Source organism: Bemisia tabaci, chromosome 5 (genome assembly GCF_918797505.1).
Source record: "Bemisia tabaci chromosome 5, PGI_BMITA_v3".
In the NCBI taxonomy this organism is placed as follows: domain Eukaryota; kingdom Metazoa; phylum Arthropoda; class Insecta; order Hemiptera; family Aleyrodidae; genus Bemisia; species Bemisia tabaci.
Genome location: NC_092797.1, coordinates 36,248,085 through 36,271,369, shown reverse-complemented (window position 1 = coordinate 36,271,369; position 23,285 = coordinate 36,248,085). Strand labels below are relative to the sequence as shown.

The 23,285-nt window shown below is 41.4% G+C and overlaps 1 protein-coding gene across 1 annotated transcript in view; it reads left to right on the top strand.

Moving 5' to 3' along the window:
- nAChRalpha1 (nicotinic acetylcholine receptor alpha1) overlaps positions 1-23,285 on the top strand; it is a 244,376-nt gene that overhangs the window by 118,120 nt on the left and 102,971 nt on the right. The window contains exon 3 of the mRNA XM_019056913.2: positions 15,689-15,874. Coding sequence (XP_018912458.1) covers positions 15,689-15,874 — 186 coding nt within the window. The remainder of the gene's footprint in view (positions 1-15,688; positions 15,875-23,285) is intronic.

The following is a 23,285-nucleotide window of genomic DNA, read 5'->3' as shown; positions in this document are numbered from 1 at the left end:
AGAAAAAATACTTTTAAAGACCCCGCTAATCGCAATCACGGAACGCCCCTGCGAATTCTTAAAAACCCGCGTTTTGAAATTTTTCACTTTTTCTCAAAGCTATTCAGTTTCAGCTCTTGGTCACATAATATTAAATTTCTATGAATTCGACCGACTTTAACACGCAACTCGTGGTCTTAATCCTTCGAAAGCATTAAACTCGAATTGAATTCGATTTCAGAGCCGTGGTGGCAAACCGATGCTCCAATTAAAGTCAAAGTGCGGTGCTCCTTGGCGGGGGGAGGGGGGTTGGTGCCGAAGAACCCGCGCGGGTAAGTTCGAAACTTATATCGTATGATTAAAGCATCGAAGCGGAACGAAATTCAGTTTAACATATGGAAATTAGCGATCGTTAACGGTGACTTAAAAGTTTCCGCAAATCTCGCGTTTGCCCGGAGTCGAGGAGCGACCCGATTTTGACGGGGTTGTCATATTGCGTCTTATTTTTTTTTGGAAAACTTTACCAGTTTCGTTTTTTGTTTTAACTAAGGCTATAATACTAATTCCGTTGACTCTGACTCGATATATTTTCAACTTATTAAAATGCCATATGCATTTCACTGTTTTAACCGCTACTGTATGATTGATCAATACTGCTGTGCTAAGGAAAACTGCCGTATGAACCTTTAGGCGTTGCCAAATTTCCTCATATAAAAACCGAATTTCCTGGGAAAATATATGATTTATCAAGGGAAATCTGGCAACTCTCGAATGTTCATACGACGTTTTTCCTTAGCACGGCAGAATTGGAGGAATTTGTCCCAGCTTACGAAAACTCTTGTTAATTTTACGATAATTTTGATGAAAGTTACCATACCCTCTGGTTGTGCCGTTTATTAACCAGAGTATGGTAAATGCTACCTAATTTTTTCCTTGATAATAAAAAATGTCTAATAACAAGGGTCCAAAACCGCCCATATTGTAGGTCGCTGGTGTATAACCGCTGTAGGTCCATTGGGAAGTCCATCGGGCAACCCTGAGTGGAGCTAACTGGCGGCTCCTGGGAAGGACGCGTTATAAATTGACTCGGCTCGTTTCGACTTGAAGTCTTGAAGGGATGCCGGAATAGTGAGCTAAGTGGCAAAAGCTCGTGGGTCCTGTCTGTTCTGCAGACTTGCTAGGGAGAGGGCTCAAGAGATCCGAGCGGTCACCTCATCGTCGGCTCACATCCGTCACTTATCGAGTCGGATTAATAGCTTCGTAACGATTCGAGGCCGTGTGGTGGCTGTCGGAGCGCCGGGACGCGGATCAAATCTAGGTTTTAAGTTAAACGGCGGCTCCTTCATTAATGAGATCTTTAGAGCGCGCTTCCAGCCTCGACCGTAATTATACTCGAGAAACAAGATGATGCTAACTTTTGAGCCTGAACCAGCCCCCGCTTCGAGCGAGGTATTGAGCTCGGAACTTCGGCCGTTTTATCGATTCCATCAGTTTGTCAACGCAATTTGAGCAAGGTCTGTACCCAGATTAGTACCATATGGAATCCATTCATAATTAACAAACTCCCCGCCAAAATTTTAACGTTTTTTACTAAATAAACGCTGCTCTGGAGTGTTACGTTTACTGGGATTCTGTAGGAAGCAACTATTTTAACCTCTGCGTAGTGCGAAGTATCAGTCCGAATTGAAGGCGTTTTGTATTGCATACGTTTTTGCTCTCTGCTCCAAACGAGGTATTGAGTTCGGAACTTTGGCCGTTTTATCGATTCCATGAGTTTGTCAACGCAATTTGAGCACGGTGGTAACATATAAGGTTCCCTCTCACTCAAAGTAGCACCATATTGAATAATTGACCAACTCCCGGCCAAGATTTTAACGTTTTACTAAATAAACGCTGCTCTGAGGTGTTTCCGTTCGCTTAGTTTCTTCGGGAAGCAACTATTTTAACCTCTGCGTAGTGCGGGGTATCAGTCCTAATTGAAGGCGTTTCGTACTACACAAGGTTTTACTCTCTGCTCCAAACGAGGTATTGAGTTCGGAACTTCGGCCGTTTTATCGATTCCATGAGTTTGTCAACGCAATTTGAGCAAGGTCTGTACCCAGATTAGTACCATATGGAATCCGTTTATAATTAACAAACTCCCCGCCAAGATTGTAACGTTTTTACTAAATAAACGCTGCTCTGGAGTGTTACGTTTACTGAGATTCTGTAGGAAGCAACTATTTTAACCTCTGCGTAGTGCGGAGTATCAGTCCTAATTGAAGGCGTTTTGTACTACACAATGTTTTACTCTCTGCTCCAAACGAGTTATTGAGTTCGGAACTTCGGCCGTTTTATCGATTCCATGAGTTTGTAAACGTAATTGAGCAATGTCAGTACCCAGATTAGTACATATGGACTCCGTTTATAATTAACAAACATACCGCCAAGAATTCATAACGTTTTTATCTAAATAAACGCTGCTCTGGAGTGTTACGTTTACTGAGATTCCGTAGGAGCAACGATTTTAACCTCTGCGTAGTGCGGAGTATCAGTCCGAATGTAAGGCCGCCGTTTTGTATTGCCTACGTTTTTGCTCTCTCTCCAAGCATACGACCTCGCAACGCGCACAGTGGATCGAGGCAATCAGAGAGGTCGGACTTGTTTATGACTGAAACTGCAAATTTTGATGTTTATTTGTCACATCGTAAATTTTAAGAGGTGGCTCTAGAAGAAAATTTCACGGTGTAACCAATGGAACCACTTCTAGAACCTCAAAGTTTTGTATAAATGTAGTTATAAGTGTTTAAAACTTCCAAGTCTTGTCCGACCTATCCTATTGACTCGATCCACTTTGCGCGCCGCTCGCTCCGTGTTGGATCACAAGTCAAGGTACATAAATTTATGCATTCAGATTTAAAATGAAAAGTACGATGAGAATCAGAGTAAATTAGAGATCCGTAGAAAAGTCAGGGAATTACGATAGAAACATACGTAGGGAGTCGGAGACAAATCAGGGAATCAAATGTTGCAATCATTCATCATTATGAAAAACATTGTTCTGGAAATTATTTTGTTGTTCGAGAAGAAAATTGAATGCCGTGCCTGGCCCTTAACACCATATTTTTGCGAAGAAACGGATTTTTGAAATTCTCGGGTTCATTTTCGAACTAAAGCACAGTTGAATCAATGGACAGCCCCTCGTCAAAGTTAGGTTTAGGTAAGAAGCGCTGTATCCGCCGTAATCCGAGTCTTCAGTTCATCGATTCCGAATCAAAGGAACGTAACTGCATTTCAACGTTGTATAATTTCTACTCGAGAAGCATATTTTTACAAGAAGTCTTTTGGGAAATATCAACTGAAAATTTTACGAATTTTTCTATTAATCACACGCTAAAATCAGCAAAATTTTGGACCTAATCTCACAATCATATACCTGTAATTAATTGAATTGATGGAGTTGATTTTGAAATATTGGAACGGAGTTGCGCTCGTTTATCTGGGAAGCGATGAATTTCCCTGGAAACGAGAGGAAGAGCCCGCATCGGTCGAGGTCGATAATCGGATGATTTGTTTTCGCATTGTTTAATTCGCGTTTCCGGCTCAGCGAGTAATGATTGTGGACGCTGCCCTTAAGTTCATTGGAAGTTCCCGAGGGCAGGTCGGAGGGAAGGGGAGGGTTGATGAAGGTATTGGCTAAAAGTCCCCGGTCCATTCCTCGGCAGTAGACCGGAATAAGTTACACGAAAACTTGGACCGTTTGTCGGAACAATTTCGCTGCATCCGGCCGGCGTTATTTAACGCTGCCGTTGTTACGCCCCCGGCTAACTTTCCAAACGGCTGCATGTGACGTCATGACGGTCAGATAGAATGCCATCGGGGATCGGTAAGAATCTAATCCGAAAGATGCTTGCGGTAAGTAAACCGCAGTGATTGGGACATTCTCCGTGAACCCGCAACCAAAAATCTGTCTAACAAAGCATTCATGTGGCCATAAAAATAGTCAGGTTTATTAGGTTAAACTAGGTTCGAAGAAATTGGACAAGTTTGACTAAAATGTCTTTTGGCTAGGTTGGATTAGGGCGAGTTGAGTTGGGTTTGGTTGAGTCGGGTTAGGTTAGGATAGTTTTCTAATAACACACTGAAAAAAAATGTGGTAGATTTTACCATACTCTAACACAGTGATGCGATTGTGGTAATGAACACCAGACTCTATGGTAGCATTTACCATGTTATGATACGAACCACTAGAGTTCCGGTGAATACTGCTGTAATTCTAGGTATGTTCACTAAATAGTATCACTGTGTAAAAAATCAAGTAGACTCATAGTAAATGTTACCATACTTTTTTTCAGCGCACACAAATTCGATGATTCCACTAAGTATCGTCGCACAGTACAGGGTGCCTAGATGTGTGTGAGTGAGTGAAGTGTTGTTTTTTCCTCATTTTTTTCTGAAGAAAAAAGAAGAGGAGCCCGTCCTGAAAGTGGAAAACAGTGATTTTTTGAAAAAAGCGAAATTTCCCCTGTCCCTAAATAATTTTTTCTAGGATTAAACGAATTTTCGAACTGTTTCGAGTTGAGTTTGAAGAACGATCCAATTCAATCGCTCCCAACTCAACGGCGCAGCGACACGGAGGGGGGGGGGGGGGGGATCGCCTCCCCGCCCGAAAATTGGCACGAGTTCGGAAACACACACGCCCGACAACGAGACGCAGACATTACAAGTGTATCTTCGCCGCGTCGCCCCCCCCCCCCCCCCTCCTCGTCCGCGCGCCTGAGAAAAACGGGAAAATGAGCATAACAAAGGGGACCCTATTGAACTCAGCTCAGGCGGAAGGAGATAGGGGGGGGGGGGGGGCGTCTGGCGAAACGTGATTTTTGCCCGGCGGCGCCCGCGAGTCAGATCGCGCCGAATTCCGAGTCGTTCACACTCGGGACCGAGTGAGAGCTGAGTCAGATCATTTGACAAGGATACGCCCGGTCGCGAAAGACAAACTGGGAGCAATTTCGTCTCAAACGTCAGCCGAAGAGAGCGATTGTGATGCGCCCGTCCCGCATGCCAGAGGCTTCAAAAGGGCTCATCGATGAGACAGTTTACTGTTGTCTATCGAAGGTCGTCTGCTCGACGATCTTAGGGGGTCACCGATAAGTTCGGGACGTATCAGATCAGATTTTTAATGAATTTTAGGCACAAATGGCTGAGAAATTAAAGCATTGGTGCTAGTTTGAGAGCGCCAGTTGGTGCGTGGAACGAGCGCTTAAAGCGTTATCGGAAGAGAGCGGCGACAACCGAATTTTCGAAATCCAAACTTCAAAATCTCCCGAATCTAATTTAAACCAACTGAACGACTCCGCGAAAACAGGTGAAATCGTCAAATTTTCAAGTCTCATGGAAACCAAAGCTCAAGTACTGACGTCATTTGCGAATAATCGTCAGCAGTCAGCAGTACTTCCATAACTTCCCGCAAAAGAGCAATCGCTTCTACGGGCTGATCATCGACATTCATGGACAAAGCAATAGACACAGAAGTCAAAAGGGGAATAAAGCGACCCTATTGGTGGGACTGGAAGCGGCTGGCTGCAATGGACAAAGGACTATACGTTATAGACTAACTAATGGCAACTCACGAGAGACCCTATAGTTTTAGTTCATCATTTTCCCCTTTAGCCTAGAACAACCACCCGTTTCAACCGATAGGATACCTCCATGTTCCCTATGTTTCTCTGCCTTTCGTTTTGTACATCAATTTCAATAATCAGCTGTCTTTAGCTGATTGGCATCTAATTTCTCTAACTTTCAAATTAGTAATTATTAGTAACCATGAAAGTGTACAACGGATGGCACAAATTATCGTCCTGTATAACATGGAATAAATCAGTTTAAGAAGCCACAACTCGCAACCGTCTTCCCTTTTCTCAATGGCTTTGACCCCTAACTTTGCGAGGGCTATTCGTCGTAGCATGAATGAATCCGACCATATTAAAACCTAACAAGTCCATTATCTGGTGAGCTCCGAGCTCCATAAGAGTATGTAAATTTCAAAGTTCATCAGATCACGGATCCACTAGGTTTTACATCCACCGATTCAAATACTCTAAAGGAAAACGGCTGAGAGCGAAAAATCTAGTGTTCGCGGCGGGTCGAGTCGTGAATCCAGCGTTTCGTCGACAAAAAAGCCTAATCCAACTTTTAGATAAACCCGGTCGTCCAATAAATGTCATGTTTTGCACGGCTTACTCGACAATGGACGTATGGTCTTTTGGTCACAAACCGACGAAGGAGGCCTAGAGAATGCTCTTGGAGCTTTCGAAGACGGATGCATTGTGCATTATGCATCAAAGAAGTGTGACCGTCCGACGGTTCCGGGGTGAGGGGGAGGGGATGCATTAGCTCCGAGCTTGAACTTCAAGTTTTGTTCTCGAGGGATGAAGAGGGGGAGGTTAAAAGGATACCGAGGTGAGGGTTGAGGGGAGGGGTTAGTCTGATCAATCGTGACTCCGTGCACCGCACTATCGGAGAGAAGAAATGGTATACAAGGGTCGTATTCATATTCGTTCCTGAAATTGCTCCTTTCCCCAGGGAGGTCAGTACGTTTTACGTTGTGATTAAGGAAGGTTTATGGAGGGCTATTATGCAGCGTCAGAAAAAGGATAATAGACCACTGGACAGTGTTAGGAGCTCGCACCACAATATCCGTCGTCTCGTTTTCAAGTGGGATACGATGAAGACACGGGATATTTCTAAATTTAACCCACAGATGTTGGAATGAGATATACTAGCGTCCTGCAAGCTCTTCATCTGGAATTTTCCGCTCATCAGGAGAACAAAGATCATTCGCGTCATATTGAATGTTAAGCTATATGATTTCTTCTTCATGTTATGAAAGCATGACAGTTGCATTTGTATTGTAAACGTTCTTTTCTTCCGTACCTCGCAAAAATTCCTTGAGTAGACGAAGAGAGTTTCGAGGTCCTCGCGACGTCCTCTCCGTGCAGGAGCTTACTCAAGAGTTAAAGACTGAAGGAAAGGCGCTGGAGAAGAACTGGCTACGCTACCAAAAATAGGGTCGCAAAGATCTGGATAAGTGAAATAACGAATGGATGCATCTAAACGTACTCTCTGGATGCGCGTATTGCATCTGAAAAATCGAAGGCGCTCCGGCTTTCAAATAATTTTTCAAGTTGCAACGAATGTTTTAAATTAGAGCGCCTTCAATTTTTTTGATGCAACGCGCATATCCGAAGAGCACGTTTAGATGCATTCTCGCGCTACACCCGCATTTATGCCACATGGACCGTGGGTCCTTCAATCATCGCGCTTTTATTGCTATCTCATAGCTTCCGTCTGTTACCTACGAATAAAAAGCAGGTTTCAGTTTTAACTAAATCCATCAGTTCATTTAAATTAGATTCGTGAAATTTTGAAGGAACCTGGGCTTCGAAAATTTGGGCATCACTGCTCTGTTGGGCATAAGACGGGAGCACGGAAGGAGTCATTGTCGCACAATAGAAGGAGTCTTTGGAAGAAGTTGATCTTGAAATTTTGGACAAAAATTGTAAATTTTACGTTCATTTCGTCACAATTTTAATTTCAGGGGGTGCTTTTTATTAAAATTATATGAAAAAACCAATCAAACTACTTTTATTAATGAAAATATGCACTTTTGGAGTTTTTAAATCATGCCAAACCTCTCCTATCGAATCGATTCACTGTGTGGCGGGAAGCCCGATCCCCGATCCCTCTGCGGGATCTCGATGAGGAAGGAAGAGGAAGCTTCGGCTCGACGAGGAGGAAATGAAGGAAAACGGAGTTTAAAAGAGAGACGATGCGAGCACCGCAGCTCGGTGGCATGGCGTTGGCGTTGGGTTATTTCATCTAATTTAAAATTCATCCCTTTAACTCGCTTCTAACTCGTCGGCGGAGCAGCTGGAAAACAACGGGGCGATGAAATATTGAATTTAAAAGCGTCGATGAGCCCCGGTTGTTTATCACCCGGGCGTCACCCGCTCGCGCGGATGCTTAATAACATTTTTAGCGTGAATAATAACTCCCGGAGCAGATAACTCACGCTCATCGGCCTCAGGTGCGAGCGTGGCCCGCTGAAATACGGCCACGGCCCGCCCGGCCCCGTCCCGTCGCCCGCCTTAATTCCGACGTCACGCGCTCACGCCTGTCGACAACTCGCAAACGCAAAGTTTTCGCCGTCTTCGCCCATTACCGGGCCGTCCGTAAATTACGTAAGACGTTTTTCTTCGATTTTTAAATACCCCCAGAAGTGGCTGTAAATTAAGTATTATTGGTCTGCGGCACATTGGAGTTTCTGCACAGTGGGAAAAAGTAACCAGAATTTTGTGTCAATATGGGCAGTAAAACACGAAGTATAACATAGCGACGGTATAAGTCGGCAATCACATAACTCGGTTTGCGACGTCGCAGACTTCCTGCCATACGTTATTTTTTAAACGGAAACTACTCAACGGCAATTCTTTAAAACTTCCGTAAGTTTTCTTCTCTGTGCGAAGAAAATTCTGCATAAACTTCAAGGAATGATGTCAATTTGTTCTTTTTTAAAAAAATAATATAGAGGCGGAGATTTTCAGACACCGCAAACGAGTTATGTGATTGCCGACTTACACCGTCGATAAGCTGTGTTAATTTTGTTTGTGTTAGTTCTTCCTGTGTGAAATCGACCGAATCTTTGGGTTAGGGTGGCCAAACCTATGTGTAGAAACTCTAGCCTTGATCAACCAAGTCTTTTGGGTCGATCTGACCAAAGGTAACAGAGTAACACTAAACACGGACATTTTCAGGTGTGTGTATACTGAGAGTTAGGACATGCGGAATCCAACTTCGATGTGTTCACGTTTTGCAGAATTTCGTGGTATGTCACTATAACCGCCACAAAGGTTACATTCTCATTTCAATCAAGATTATAAATTGGAATAGAGTGGGAAACTAAGGGAGCAGTAAAAAACAAACAGAATGAGAAAGAGAGAAAGAGAATGAAGGTAAGGAATTAGAGAATATGATCAAAGATTACGAAAAACGTTACATTATTCTAGCGGTCTATGACATCAGGATCCGAGATGTCCTAACTCTCCCTATGTAAGGAATAAGTGGCACACAAAAGATACAGTCAACAAGTGGTGAATTCAGAGTCAGACTGGGGTGCGGGAGCCATTCGAAAAAATTGACTGGGGGCATTACGGATATACCTCGAAGCTTATAACCATTGAGGGAACCTTTTCCGGTAAAGTTTTGAAGGCAAGCCCCTCAGATTAACATTTTACCAAGTTGATATCATATATTTAAGAACTGTGATTGATGGTGGAAGATGGATCTTTTAAATAAGGGTCATTTTTTTAATAATTCGTCTGAGAGAGGTTTAGCAGAAAAATTGTGAAATAATAGGTTAGACATAAAAAGAAGAAAAAGTAATGTAATGAAGGTTTAAATTGAGCAACGATTGGCACGATCGATGAAATATTTTCTCTTGTTTTGATCACATCACTTTACGTGTTCATTGGGAGTGCTGTTATAGTAAATGAACATTTACGAGTGTAATATTTTAGAGGCTTAGTATGATAGAATTGTACATAGCTTTGCGTGAAGAGAGGTGTAAGAGAATTCACCCGGAGTATTATAAATCTATTTCACGTATACTTTAAATCGATTAAAATCATTCGATTTTACCTTTCCATCAAAATCTGGAGGAAAGAAATGCCTTGAAATGGTCCGTCACTTTTCAAAACGTAAAATTCAGATAGACTCTTTCTACGCGTCCTTATAACATTGATCCAAAATTTGCTAATGTTTACAGATATTCTGAAAAGGCTCTGGTCAAATTTTCATGAAACATCAATCAAAATATCTTTAAAGTGTCGTTCAATTTCAATCATTCCAACTTCTATCGCCTGATAAATATTCAATGAGAGTTTGACCCATTTTTTGTTTTCATCAAGTTTTACCCTAGCTTGCAAATCAAAATCTGCAACCTTAACGACATGAATAATCCGCATTATCAACCATTGAGGAAGGATTTTCTAATTGCCTTATTGCGCTTGAAGATCGTTCAACGGAGGAGATTCCATGTTGGAACATGACCCTTTGAAATTACAGGAGCGCGAAAATTTGGGCTCGGTCCAACGGGCAGCGGAGACAAGGGGGTAACAAGGGCCTGAAAATATTCAAGTGACTGAAAAGCGAGGCCTGAAATCCAGCGGCTGAAACTGGAGCTCACGGCAGGTCGGCTCAGTCGCACGCACTTGTTAACTCTAATGTAACGCAAACAGCCGGAGTGTTTAATTGCGGGACGAGACCTCTCTGCCAAACCACCCGACCCTGGGTTAAAATTCCCAGCATCCTCATTGGGGCCGGAGACAGGGAACCCTTCTAAACTTATTAACGTAACTCTCTGTTCTTCTCAGAGGGAATATAACTAGAGTATCCAGGTATGAAGGGAGAGTATGACAATAGTCGAATTTTCGCGAGTGGATTTGGTTGACTTTTTCAACCAAATCCTAATTAAGAACGAGTTTTTTCCAACCCAATTCTCTAGTTTGTCGAGCTCAGCAGCAACCGATATCTGAACCAAATACAAAATTTCTCGACCCACCTCCGGCGGAGAAAGGTCAGAAAGTTTCATTAGAACTCTCCAAAAGCAACCAATTTTTTTCGAAATGGCGGTATTTCGTGCGACAAAAACAACAATTGAGCAAGAACATTCGTGGTGAAGTGATGGTGATGGAGTAGAGTGTAAAAAGTGCACGTATTTTTGTATATATTTGTATTATAATTTGTATCGTATTTTATCTCGTAGATTAAATCGTATTGGCATTGGCCAATTGGAGCGCTTTTTAAGCTAATTCGAGTTTTGGGTCGTTTTCCTCAGGATTTGGTCGAAAATTAGATATTTGATTCTGATTGATCCAAAATCCAACGATGATAAATCAGTTATTTATCCAAAATATTAACCGAATCTGATCGCGTAAGTTCGCCTAAACTGTTAGTTCAGGAAAGCTATGCCGCTTTTTGATCGGTCTACGAGCCTAAGGTTTTCACAGCCTGCATATTGAGCCTGCATATTATATTTCGGCAGCCTGATTATTGAAATTTTTAGTTTGTCGGGACGACATAGATGACATAGGTTAAAAGGCGAAGCGTGATTGGTCGGCTATGTCTTATCGCTGCTTTATCGTGCCTTTGTCAGGTGGAATGATCGACATACTGTCGGAAACTTAAGAGGTGCCGTTAGCTTGTCGAGAGGTCAACCCGACATAGGCACGACAAAGCAGCGATAAGACATAGCCGACCAATCACGCTTCGCCTTTTAACCTATGTCATCTATATCGTCCCGACAAACAAAAAATTTCAACAATCAGGCTGCACTGAAATACTGACGATTCATGAAAGCGTATTTTAAGATGAAAAAGACGTAATTTTGTATTAAGGCGGCAACGTTTCATCTATATTCGATTTCCAAAGGCGCTCATTCATACTTCCATTACAAGGCCAACGCGAATTAAACACGTTCTGTCAGGGAAGGTGACTCCGATCCCGAATTATGTTGGCAGGAATTTTAATGAATGATTCACTATGACGGGCACGTTCGAAATTTATCGTCAGGGATGCACGCACCGTTGTCAGTTGGTGACAAGAAAAATACATTTCCTTGTAAACCACGAATCATACTTTAAATGGAGATGTTGCATGTGTGAGGGATTTGCGATTTGACCATTGATTCTTATGTAAAAGTTCGCGAGAAACACGATGGTGCCACTGGTTTTCTCTGAAATCATCTCCCAAGCACGAGAGAAGCTCTCAAAGTGAGGCCAAAATGAAGGGGATATCCCACCCTACCCTGAGAGTCCACCTTTACATCAAAACAAACTCTCCATGCAAAGATAGGTAGTAAATACATTAGCAGGGTTGCCACTTTATTTGGGGACTCCAAGACTGAAAACACGACAACCTTGCGAATGTATTTGCTCCCTATCTTTGCATGGAGAGTTTGTTTTGATGTAGAGGTGGACTCTCAGGGTAGGGTGGGATATCCCCTCCATTTTGGCCTCACTTTGAGAGCTTTTTTTGAGCTTGGGAGATGATTTCAGAGAAAACCAGTGGCACCATCGTGTTTCTCGCGAACTTTTACAAGAATCAATGGTCAAATCGCAAATCCCTCACACATGCAACATCTCCATTCTGAAATCATAAAAGTAACGCGTAACGCACACAGTATAATACCTGAGGTCGTCTTTATAATAAGATTCAGTGCAGATATCACTGATTTACTTAACGCTATCAAAATTTTGATCCGTCGCCGAAATTTTATTTTTTAGAAATTTGGCAGAGAATTTCGGCGAGCGGGACAGCTGTTTAATTTCGAGTCTTGCCCTCGTCAAAATTCCGAAAGGAAAAGAGGAAAAACGGGAACCAATCCGATGGAAGTCACGAGTCATTGTTTACGAAGTTTCCTCGCCGGCTGCCTCTGCATACGAAAATAATCAACCGAGGAGGGGAAGGCGTTGTCGAACGCGGGGGGGATGAGAGGGGTGGTTCGAATCGCGTCGTTGCGCCCTCGTGGGCCCGAAACGATGACACCATTTAGCCAATAGACCATTCGGATGCTAGTGAGCCGGAGAGGCGGAAAAGGGGGTGATTCTAGCGCCGGGGTGCGGATGTATTAATTTCGATTTAGGCAAATTTGTCGCCTCCCCTCGTTCTTCCATCCCTCTGTTGTTCTTTTTTTGGTTTTGTTTATTGGAGACTACACGATCAGCTGACAGGGTGCGCTTTTAATTTTTACCCACACTGGAAAAAAAACACGTTGGATCTAGAGCCCAGTCTCTTGAAAACATTGACAAGAAAAAGGACTCTTGATTCAATCGAATTTTTGCTTGAATCCGAACGAAATCCGCTTAAATTAAGAGGCGGCATTGTTCTTGATTTAAGCTAGATTCTGATTGAATCAAGAGTACTTTTTCTTGTCAATGTTTTTAAGAGTCCGGACTCTAGATCCAATGTGTTTTTTTCCCAGTGTTCCTTCAAAAACTTTTCTCCGTAATCTGAAAGGCAATAGGCAATTTCATTAGAAGCAAAGAAAGTAGCATCGCGAATTGTTGCCTCTTGCCATAGCGCCTTCAATTTTGCAGACGCAACACGGACACCCACCAAGCACGAATAGTTGTATCTCTGCGCCGTCATCAACACGCGAACTTTCTATTGCTCTGTTTTTACATTGTGTTGATTAAATTAAGAGACTTGGTACTTGATTTAAGCTAGATTCTGATTGAATCAAGAGTGCTTTTTCTTGTCGATATTTTTAAGATTCTGGACTCAAGATCCAATGTGTTTTTTTCCAGTGCAGGCATTAGTGTCCTGGAGTTCAAGTGCTGGATTGATTCAATAGTGCAACCATTCATCGAAGAAATGTCCATAGGTGGATGCAGACACCTCGAACGGGAGGGCGTAAGGGGGTTTGGGGGCCTCTCCCAGAAAATTTTTGAATTTTTGAAGCATCTCCTATGCAGTTTGAGTTAATATTATCAGGAATAATTGCCGAATGTAAGCGTTTTTCTTTCTTTTCTCCGCCGTTTCTTCCTTTTTTCTTCCTTATTTTTTCCTCCTTCTTTTTTTTCGAGCGAGGAAGGGGGAGCGCACGCCCCTTCCCCCCTCCTCGGATTCGCCTATAAAAATGGCTGAAAAGTATCGCACATTATGAGCGAGGGCTGGCTCCTATTTAAATAATTTTAATGACAAACTGACAACACTGACAACATAAAACCTATTATTTTAGTATTTCCCAACATTGCCCCCCCAGTCGGAGTCACGTCAGCTACCCCCTCTTCCATTTTCCGGGGGAAAATCATCGTTTTTACTGAATTTTTGGTGACAACTATGGACCTAAACTCACTAAGGTTAATATTACTCTCCTCAGTTTTCAGCGTAAAATTATCCGAATTTCATAATACAGAGGCATATTACGAAGTTCAAGAGAGGCAGGTTTTTTTCTCCTGAAAGATCAGACCCCCTGAAAGCTCCTCATAAATTGAGATTTCAGTATTATTGAGGCTAAGAGTGCTCTGCTAAATATTATATCGGTAATTTTCATAAACCTATCTTATCAGTTCTGGCCTATAAACATCAAAATCAAGAAAATAAAGTAGAAAGCGATGGTTTTCCCAAAAATTTGGGGGAGCCCTAATTTCAACTGAGGTTTTGGAAACAAACCCCAAGTAGAATAATCGTCTTATTTTGACCCGTCAAACCTGCAATCCGATGGTTTAACCTTTGGCCACCCTATTCCACCCTCCAAAACATGTTATTCCATGAAACCTTGAATCTCGCCTCACCCACAGCCTCTCTCTCCGTCCAGGAAGATGTGGTATTTTGATTTCACCGGGAACCCAATTAGCAATGTTTAGCGAGGGACTCGCCCCGCCGAAAAATAGGAGACAAGACTCGTTGCATTCCCAAGTGACGGGACCCACGAAACAGAGAGATTAGCGTATGATGTTTGGTCCCTCCTACCGTGCGGCCTATCCCCGACGCTCGACCCAAGCCGCGAGCTCCAAGCAAAAGGACTCTCCAGACGGTGACCGCTCCTCGGGATTTTCCTCTAATGCTCCGAATAATCTGGCTCGAATCCGTGCAACCCACGATCCCAACGAAAAGTCAAGTCTCTTGAATCCAATGTTGCCGGCGCATGAGGACCAATGAATAGAAACTCGTACAATTGGACCGCGTTAAACAGAAAGGAAAGAAACCACATCAGCTATCGCCAAATTTCATTGGGCAATTTAATTTTTTAAATGAAAACAGTTGTGCGGATTTTCGTGCAAAGTTCAGTAAAACTTTTCCACGGTGGGAAGCAAATTCCTTGAAATTTTCAAAGAAATCCAAACAAACGTTCTCTCGTAAAAAATTTAATTGCCCAGTTAAACTTGGCAATAGCTGATGTGGCTTGGTTCTTCTCTATTAAACTCGGTCCAATTGAGTCTTTGCGTTATTTTTATATCACAAAAAAATCTCTCTACCGAAGCATTCTGCCGTGCCGAGGAAAAACGCCGTATGAACTTTCGAGAGTTGCCAAAGTTACTTCGATAAAATGTTCAATTTTAAGGAAATTTATGAATATTTCCCCTTGAAATTCTTAGGGACTTCAGGTGAAATTGCGAACAAAATTATCTGAAAATTTGGAAGGAAAATATTTATAAGTTTACCAGTAATACCACAATTAATATGATATGTCCGTATCATCCACCAAATGGGGGTAGCACCACGGATTTTTGGGGGTTACCTCCGAACATTTTTCTCCTCGCGGTATGAGAAAATGAAAGCTAAATAAGCGTGTAATCTTACAAATTGCCTTATCAATCTTGTTCATTTTTGAAATCATGTTTTAATGCGTTCGTTCCTTTTTTTATTTTTTAAAAAAGGAGGAACGACGACTGAAATTGTGGGTCAAAAAGATTGAAACAGTGCACAGCCACTGATCGCAAACGTGCGTTGTTTTATAAACGCCTTCAATTCATAATGATACTACGCAATACATCAGTGCTTGATAGGCGGCTGGTGGCATCATTAAAACTGACCAATCGTATACAAATTAAAAAAAGGGATTAATTTGTTCAATTTTCTCTGTGAAGACAGATTTCGATATTTTTTTGTGGGAGAGGTTGATTTCCGTTTTTAGATTGTGTTGTAACGTTAATTTTTTGCTTTACAGGGCGTGGTTAGAATGGAGCGGTTTGTGGTTCTGGCGATGGTCGCTGTGGTAGCTGGAAATCCAGAGGCGAAACGCCTGTACAACGACTTGCTCAGCAATTACAACCGACTCATTCGACCCGTCGGAAACAATACGGATAGACTGACCGTCAAGATGGGGCTCAAACTTTCACAACTCATAGATGTGGTAAGTGCACGCCGCTTTTTCATATGTTTGAGTAACTTTTAATTAAGGTTGAGTCTCATTGGATTACACTTACTGTTGCTTCCGAAATGAATAAAAAAAACTTGCAAGCGCGCATCAACTTTCAAGGTTTGACTCATCTCAATTCAAGCTTCTTCTCAAACTTCCATGAAAGAAAATGCATTCATTTAAGACAAAATGATGATGTGACATCATTTTGCAGTTTACCGAAAGTTTCAAAACGTGTATTGTGCATTTTGGATCCTGCAGTGAAACACCAACAAAACACGGAGTACTTCATTGTTTTCTATTTGAAATTGTTTACTGTGGGTTTGGAAATGAACCCCTGAAAAGGAGACACGATGCAAAATGTTGATTAATTTAAGGGTAGAAACACAGGGGACGTAATTCGTATTATTTACGCTCCACCTAATCAGTGCTGATTCGCGCATATCTCGCTTGGGGTTGACTTCCGAATTTCGTGCCCCGGACTAGATTGTATTGCAATACGTAAAATTTTGAAAAAGGAAGCGTTTTACGTGTTGCTGTCATTATTGCCTTGTCTAGTGGTCTACTGTATGTTTCAGTTTATTCTTTGTCAAGGACTATTCAATCTAAGTAGACTTAGAAACTTAATTTAGAAACGAACGGGTTTTTAGAAACTTCTAAGAATAAAGAAGGAGAGAATTAAAACATGGGTAAACAAGGCTAAAACATTAAAAACACTAGAAGGCAGGACGTTTTGAGCTGTTACCATCTCATTTTCAGCTGCAAAAAAAACACAAAAAACAAGTAGAAAATTGAGTGCCGACCTGACCCCGGCCGTTATCACGTAACCACTGGAATCAGTACCGAACATCCGAGGCAAATGATAACGGCTGGGGTCAGGTCGCCACTCAATTTTTTACTTGTTTTTTGTATTTTTTTGTAGCTGAAAATGAGCTGGTAACAGCTCAAAACGTCATGCCTTTTAGCGTTTTTAATGTTTTAGCCTCTTGTTTACCCATGTTTTAATTCTCTCCTTCTTTATTCGTATATTCGGGCTATGTTTTTTGTGCTCTCTCGTAAACTTCTAAGGTGGGTTTGCATTTGTGTGTGAGGGTTAGGGTGACGGTGTGTGTGTGTGTTACTGACATATTATTATGGCCTTTCATTTTCACGCTGAGGGCACCTAAGTGGTCTTCTAATTTTGTTTGTCGATCGTGTTGGCATTTAAGAAACTTTTTAACCGAATCGTTGTCGGGCGAAACTAAAGAGCGCGCTTTTCTTATGGCCGCGGTTACTTTCACAAGTTGTTTGTAAGTCGGGCACGATGATTCCAAAACGGAAGCCTTATTTACATTTTAAGCTCCTTGCGTCGAGGAGCGCTCTCCTTGCGGCCGGGCCGGCTCGCTAGAAACGAGTTTTGATTAAATTCATAAAACTAACAACCCATCGAGTGTTCTCGGAAAAGTTAGTGTCAAGTTTAACCAATATTTGTGCGTCCTCTCCTGACCGGAGACGCCAACGGCGGATGCCGAATCTCTGGAAAATCAGGAGTGACGTCTTCTTCATGGAAAATAGAAAAAAAATGATTTTCCAAACAAATTTATGAAGTAGTTGTTGTGTAATTTTTCATTTTACACTGGAAAAAAACACGTTGGATCTAGAGTCCAAACTCTTGAAAACATTGACAAGAAAAAATACTCTTGATTCAATCGGATTTTTGCTTGAATCAAAACGAAATCCGCTCAAATTAAGAAGCTTGGTTCTTGATTTAAGCTACATTCTGATTGAATTAAGAGTACTTTTTCTTGTCGATGTTTTTAAGATTCTGGACTCCAGATCCAATGTTTTTTTTTCCAGTGTAATTTTTTCAATCTTGAAAGAGGGAGCACTTCCGATTACCAGTGGGCTGATTAATGAAATTTTTAGACAAAGTGATGAACAAAGAAGGTTTTTTTTCCCGTGCTAAGGAAAAACGTCGTATGAACCTTTAAATGTTGCCAAATTTCTTCTGATAACATTTATTTTTGAGAAGAGATGAATATTTTTACGTGGAATTTTTAAATAATTCAGATCAGTCGCGAATGACAATTTTATAAAAATTAAAAAAAAAACATACACAGATTTTCTTGAAATTTTATCGAAAAAAATTTGGGAATGTCTGAAGGCTCATGCGATGTTCATTCTTGGCATGGCAGAATTGGTAGAAGCAGGTTTTTTCATTGGACAAGGCAGGTACCTATATAATAGACTAACTAACGGCAACAATAAAGACCCTATAGTTGGTTCTTCCTTTTACTCCCTTAATCTGCAAGAACCACCTTTTTCCACCAATAGGATCGCTCCATTTTCTTTTTGTCTTCTTTATCTGTAGCTTTGTCTGTATCAATTTCAATAATCAGCCCCCAGAGTCACTAACTGGTCATTACTTTAAGTCAGTGATGCACTATTAGAATTAGGTATTAAAATATAAACTGAACCTAACATTCTTATTAACGTAGCCTGAACTACGTAACTGGCATTTACTAACTGGAACAGAATAACGTGGCTGAGCGTAAACTATATGAGCGTGAGCTGAATTAGGTATGTAATTTAAAAGAAATCTAAAATGTAATTTTACGTTGCCTGGATTGAGGAGGACGTTAAAATTACCTACTTAACGTTAACTGAATTAGGACAAGATATTAATGACGAAATTGAAAATGTTAGTGAAAAATGTTGATCAATTTTGAGAAATGACGTGACGATACAAGACGCACTTATTATGGCGAACTTCTTTATCGTTTGAAGCAAGTAATTCTGTGCTCCGATCCCCTGTAAATGTTTAATTAAACTTCCTGGTATCATCCCCGTGACTGGCATTGTGCGGAATTCGGTGTCGTAAACAATTTTCAGGTTCCATTTAGACGCCTAATTTCCGAAGCGAATGGCGCAGGTATTTTGCTTACTTTTCTTGATATCCCAGCTCTAAGCTTCGTTCGTTAGGAATGATAATATCGATTATGCTAGCAGTGCAATTCTTAACGAGTATTTTGCCATTATAATTTTCATAGTATTAATTAATTATCAATCTGAAAACAAGCCGTGATTTTTAATCATCACGTTGATTTTTATTTTTATGATTTTACGAAAGTATATGATCCCTTGGAACTATTCCATCTTCAGGTCTCTTTTATTTATGTCACAACTATCTCACACGTAATTTTTTTCCTTTTTTTCTTTTCTTTGAAAAAACCGGCAAATTATCACTAAGCACTAACTTCGTGAAAGTACCTCTAATTGCGTGTGTTTGCTCGTATATATACATTTTGTACGAGTAGATATAAGTTCTTTATCCCTTTTAACTAATGCCTGCATGCGTATTCCATGCAAACGTTGTGCATATCGACAGTGTAAGTCCACAACGACGTATCTCGATTTACGACGTGGCAGACTTCCTGTCATGCTTTATTTTTTACATGGAAAACTTCTCAACGGCAATGGACCACTAGACAAGGTACGAATTAAAGCATTCTAATACATGTTTCTGAACCAAAATTTCACGCAGAACACGATTCGCGCAACAAAAATGACTGAAACCAACTCCTAACGAAGATATTAACGTTTTTATTTCACATTGGTTACAATGAATTTGAACTGCCCGCTCACAAGAAACTCAAAGCTCTACATGAGTCAAATCGCGCACTATACTTCGGTTTCAGCAATCCTCTCAATCGAGCAATGTTCATTTCCCACCATGTGTCGTTCAAACTATAAGCAATTTGCTAAAGCTGAGCCAAAGCGTCAAAATTGAGGTCGCCAGATTTTTATATCGCAGAGACTGTCATGATTAACGTTTAGCGTGCAATGTGAATCACGTAGAGCATTGAGTTTTCATGAGCGAGTGGTTTGAATTCACGCATCAAGAATTATTGAATATCTTCGTAAGGAGTTGATTTCGGTAATTTTCGTTGTGCGCATCGTATTTTACGTGAAATTTTGATTAAGAAGCATGTATCAGAACGCTGAAATTCGTACCTTGTCTAGTGGTCCATTCTTAAAACTGCCGTTATTTTCCTTCCCTGTGCAAGGGAAATTCCATGAAAATTTCAACCAATGATGCTGATTTGTTCTTGTTTAAGAGAATGAAATGGGACCTTAGATTTTCAAACACCGCAAACGAGATACGTGGTTGGAGACGTACACCGTCGATATCCCTTACTCGTCATCTGTACACAACTGCTGGTGCAGCATACACCCAATAGATAACCGGTCACCTCTTGTAGATACATTCCTTCGGATTTTCTTTCATTCTCTATACCTCTCTTCTTTTTTGTCTTGCCGATTAACATACATTGTTTGAAGGCTCGTGGTTTTTGCTGTTTTGAATTCTGGAACGGACGTGAAGCAAAGATCTTGCGGAAACGCAAAAAACCCACGCTGTATTCCCGAAAAAGGGACCATAATGCCTTGAAAGCGTCTATGAAATCCTTTCTTCATTTCATTTTTTCAAGTTCTTAAGCATCCTTGAATTTTAGGAAGTTACTTAAACGTACGTATGAGTTCTTGAATCGTGCATTATTTGGTTATTTCATTTATGACCACTCGAAAGATTGTTTTTCATTCTTTCTCTGCGGAGACTTACCAAGCATAAGACACTTGGAAATTCCTGAATTTTAGAAATTAGAGCTCCTTGAAACGCCTTCCAACGTCTTTTATTTCGATTTTGAAAAGGTTTCATTAAGTTTTAGGGAAGGAGATAAAAGTCGCAATAAATTAGCAAAATAAACCTATAGAGTGTGCAAAGTGCAGAGGTTTCGTTTTAAGCGGCCAGTAATGAGAAACGTTGAAACCGGGAAAATCCGCAACTGTGCAAGAGTCGAAGAATCGAAAAGTAAAACGATCAGTCAGAAAGCATGGGCGGTACTTCCGACAAGATAATTACGGACGGTTTGGGGCGGCTCAAAAAGAGGGTCGAAAGGGCGAAGGCAAAAAAGTCCACATTCACCATGCATCCTGTACAAAAACACCCCCGCTGTCGGGGAACTCCATGCACTGAAAAAAAAGTAGTTAGCGTTGAGAACTAATTTGGTAAGTTCTCGCCAAGTAGAATCAAAATTAGGCTTCAGAACTAATTTATTGTACTGAAGCACCAATCAATTCGCTTCATACGCTGACTTCACTTTACTAGAGCGCGAACCAGAATTGGAAAACAGCACTAGCTGTAAAATTAGCGCTGTGGTAAGACAAATTCACCTTCGGGTCAAACTAATTCGCCCTCAACGCTAACTGCCACATTGTCCGTTACATTTATTTAGTTTCGAAAAAGTGGCGTCGGTACAACAGCCTCAATCGCGTCAGCTCGTGAAAATCAATTAAAATGTGAAATTTCGGGCTCGTTTGACAATGTAAATACTCCCGGTATGATTTATAGTGTCCTCTCTTTCTTGAAAACGTTCGAAAGCAACATAAATAAACCTGTTAAGGTTAGAAATCGTCTGTTCGATTCAAAAAGTAAACAAGCATGATATTCGTTGGAGTCGTCAATCTTCTGTATTAAATTGCGATTAAAGCGTTCCGCGTTCAGTTTATATTTTACGAAAATCTGTGAACTTACTGCTTACTTCTATAGTTCGTGTTCTCCCGTAATTTCAAAAGAATATCTCAAGTGTTCGGACGAGATATGTTTATTCAGTGTGAACATTCGCTACCGTTTCATGTGTGAGTGTGTGTCTCTCTAAAGGATAATTCTGTCTACTTGCACGTACCTATGGGATATTCCTTTCCTCTGTCGTTCATTTGGAACCGGTCAGTTTATTTTTACCTCTCATCTTTTAAGAAATCTTATTTTCCTGAAAGTATTGTCCAGTTATCATTCGCTAAGCCGTTTTCTCCTCTCTCAGTTTTGAGGTTAGGTTGACCCAACCCTACCGAATGCGAATTAGAGTAGCGGAATTAGTTTCCAGCACTAATAGTGGTTAGTGTACAGAAACCAAAAATCATGTGTGTCCAAATCACACAATTTGAGTTAGTGTATAGAAACCATTTTTAGTCATCTGACGCTAACTCATTTTTTTCAGTGTGCCAGTAAATAAAAGATCGACTCCTTTTCTTCGCTTGAAAACTTTTAATTAATACTCAACTTTACGGACGGTTGTCAAACCTCAGTGAATTTCGTCGAGTCATCTTGAGAATTTTGTTGCAACCCACAGCCGGCGCAAAAAGAGAGCTGTATCTTAGAGAAAATGGACGTATTGACAAAGTCTAAAATTAATTTTTCCTCAAATTTGCGCACGTTTTGGAAAATAAATTATAGCAAACGTATGATTTTACCTAGGTGGTACTTTGTAGAGGCAAAAAAATTGGAAACTTTTCAATCCTCATCGTTGCATTTTCTTTAACTTTAAGAGTCAAGGAAGAAACAAGCAGTTCCAACGCCCAAGCGTTGAAGGGCGCTTCTTTGACAAAGCATATTACTACCAACTTATGTACCCGAAGGCTGATGAAGATGGAATTTGAAGTGGGATTCTTTAACAGCAAAACCCTTCAAAACTACAGATCGACCGCGTAGATCAGTAACTTTCCACAAGCACTTTGTGACGAATGTAAGTTGGTGGTGAATGGAAACATAAAGGATCCACTGTAAATCAGACGACGGGAAATGAGCGGCGGAACCTCTAAAGCTGGTGCGTCAACGCGATCTAGCGGACAGCGGCGTCGCGACGCCGCGAGGTAGGGCGCGCAGGTCGCGGGGGAGCGGGGCCGCGTGAAGAGGAGTTCATCCAGGGGTGGGGAAGCGCGGGTCGCGGGGAAGAGAGGGACCGGCGACCGGCCGGCCGGCGGTGACCAACGAACTACACCTCTAGAATGGCCGACCAGTGTTAGAGACCCGGAACGTTTTGAAGTTGATATAGGTTAGGTTTACTTGGGCTCACACAGCAGGCTGCCATCTAAACCCATGTCAGACGCTGCCCACATTTTGCCGAATATTGTTGAATAAAGTGATAGCAATGAAAAGATTGCATAATAATCGCACCTCCAAAGGTTTTCTTAACTCAAAAAATAGGAACTTTGAAAGCAAACCTCAAAAAAAATGAAAGTTTACATAGGTTGAAATTTTCACATGTAATCCTTATGGGCAAGACGCAGCAGAAATGGAGATTGAGGTTAGCTATACTTGGGCTCCCACCCCCCTCCTGCCTTCAAAAACCGGCCCTTGCGCGTACCGCAGGTTTGCTATCTCGGGGCCATTCTAGAGGTGTAGTTCGTTGGCGGTGACATCGGCCATGGATGAAAATATAGGCAGCGCTAATGTCTCCGCTAACTGGAGTTGGGGGTCCTTATTTATTCTCATGGTCCATGACATAACCTTAAACCTTCCGCTCAATGCCGCAAACAGCTGACGTGTCGATGCTGCGCCAATAAAATGAACCAATCACAAAGTAGCACA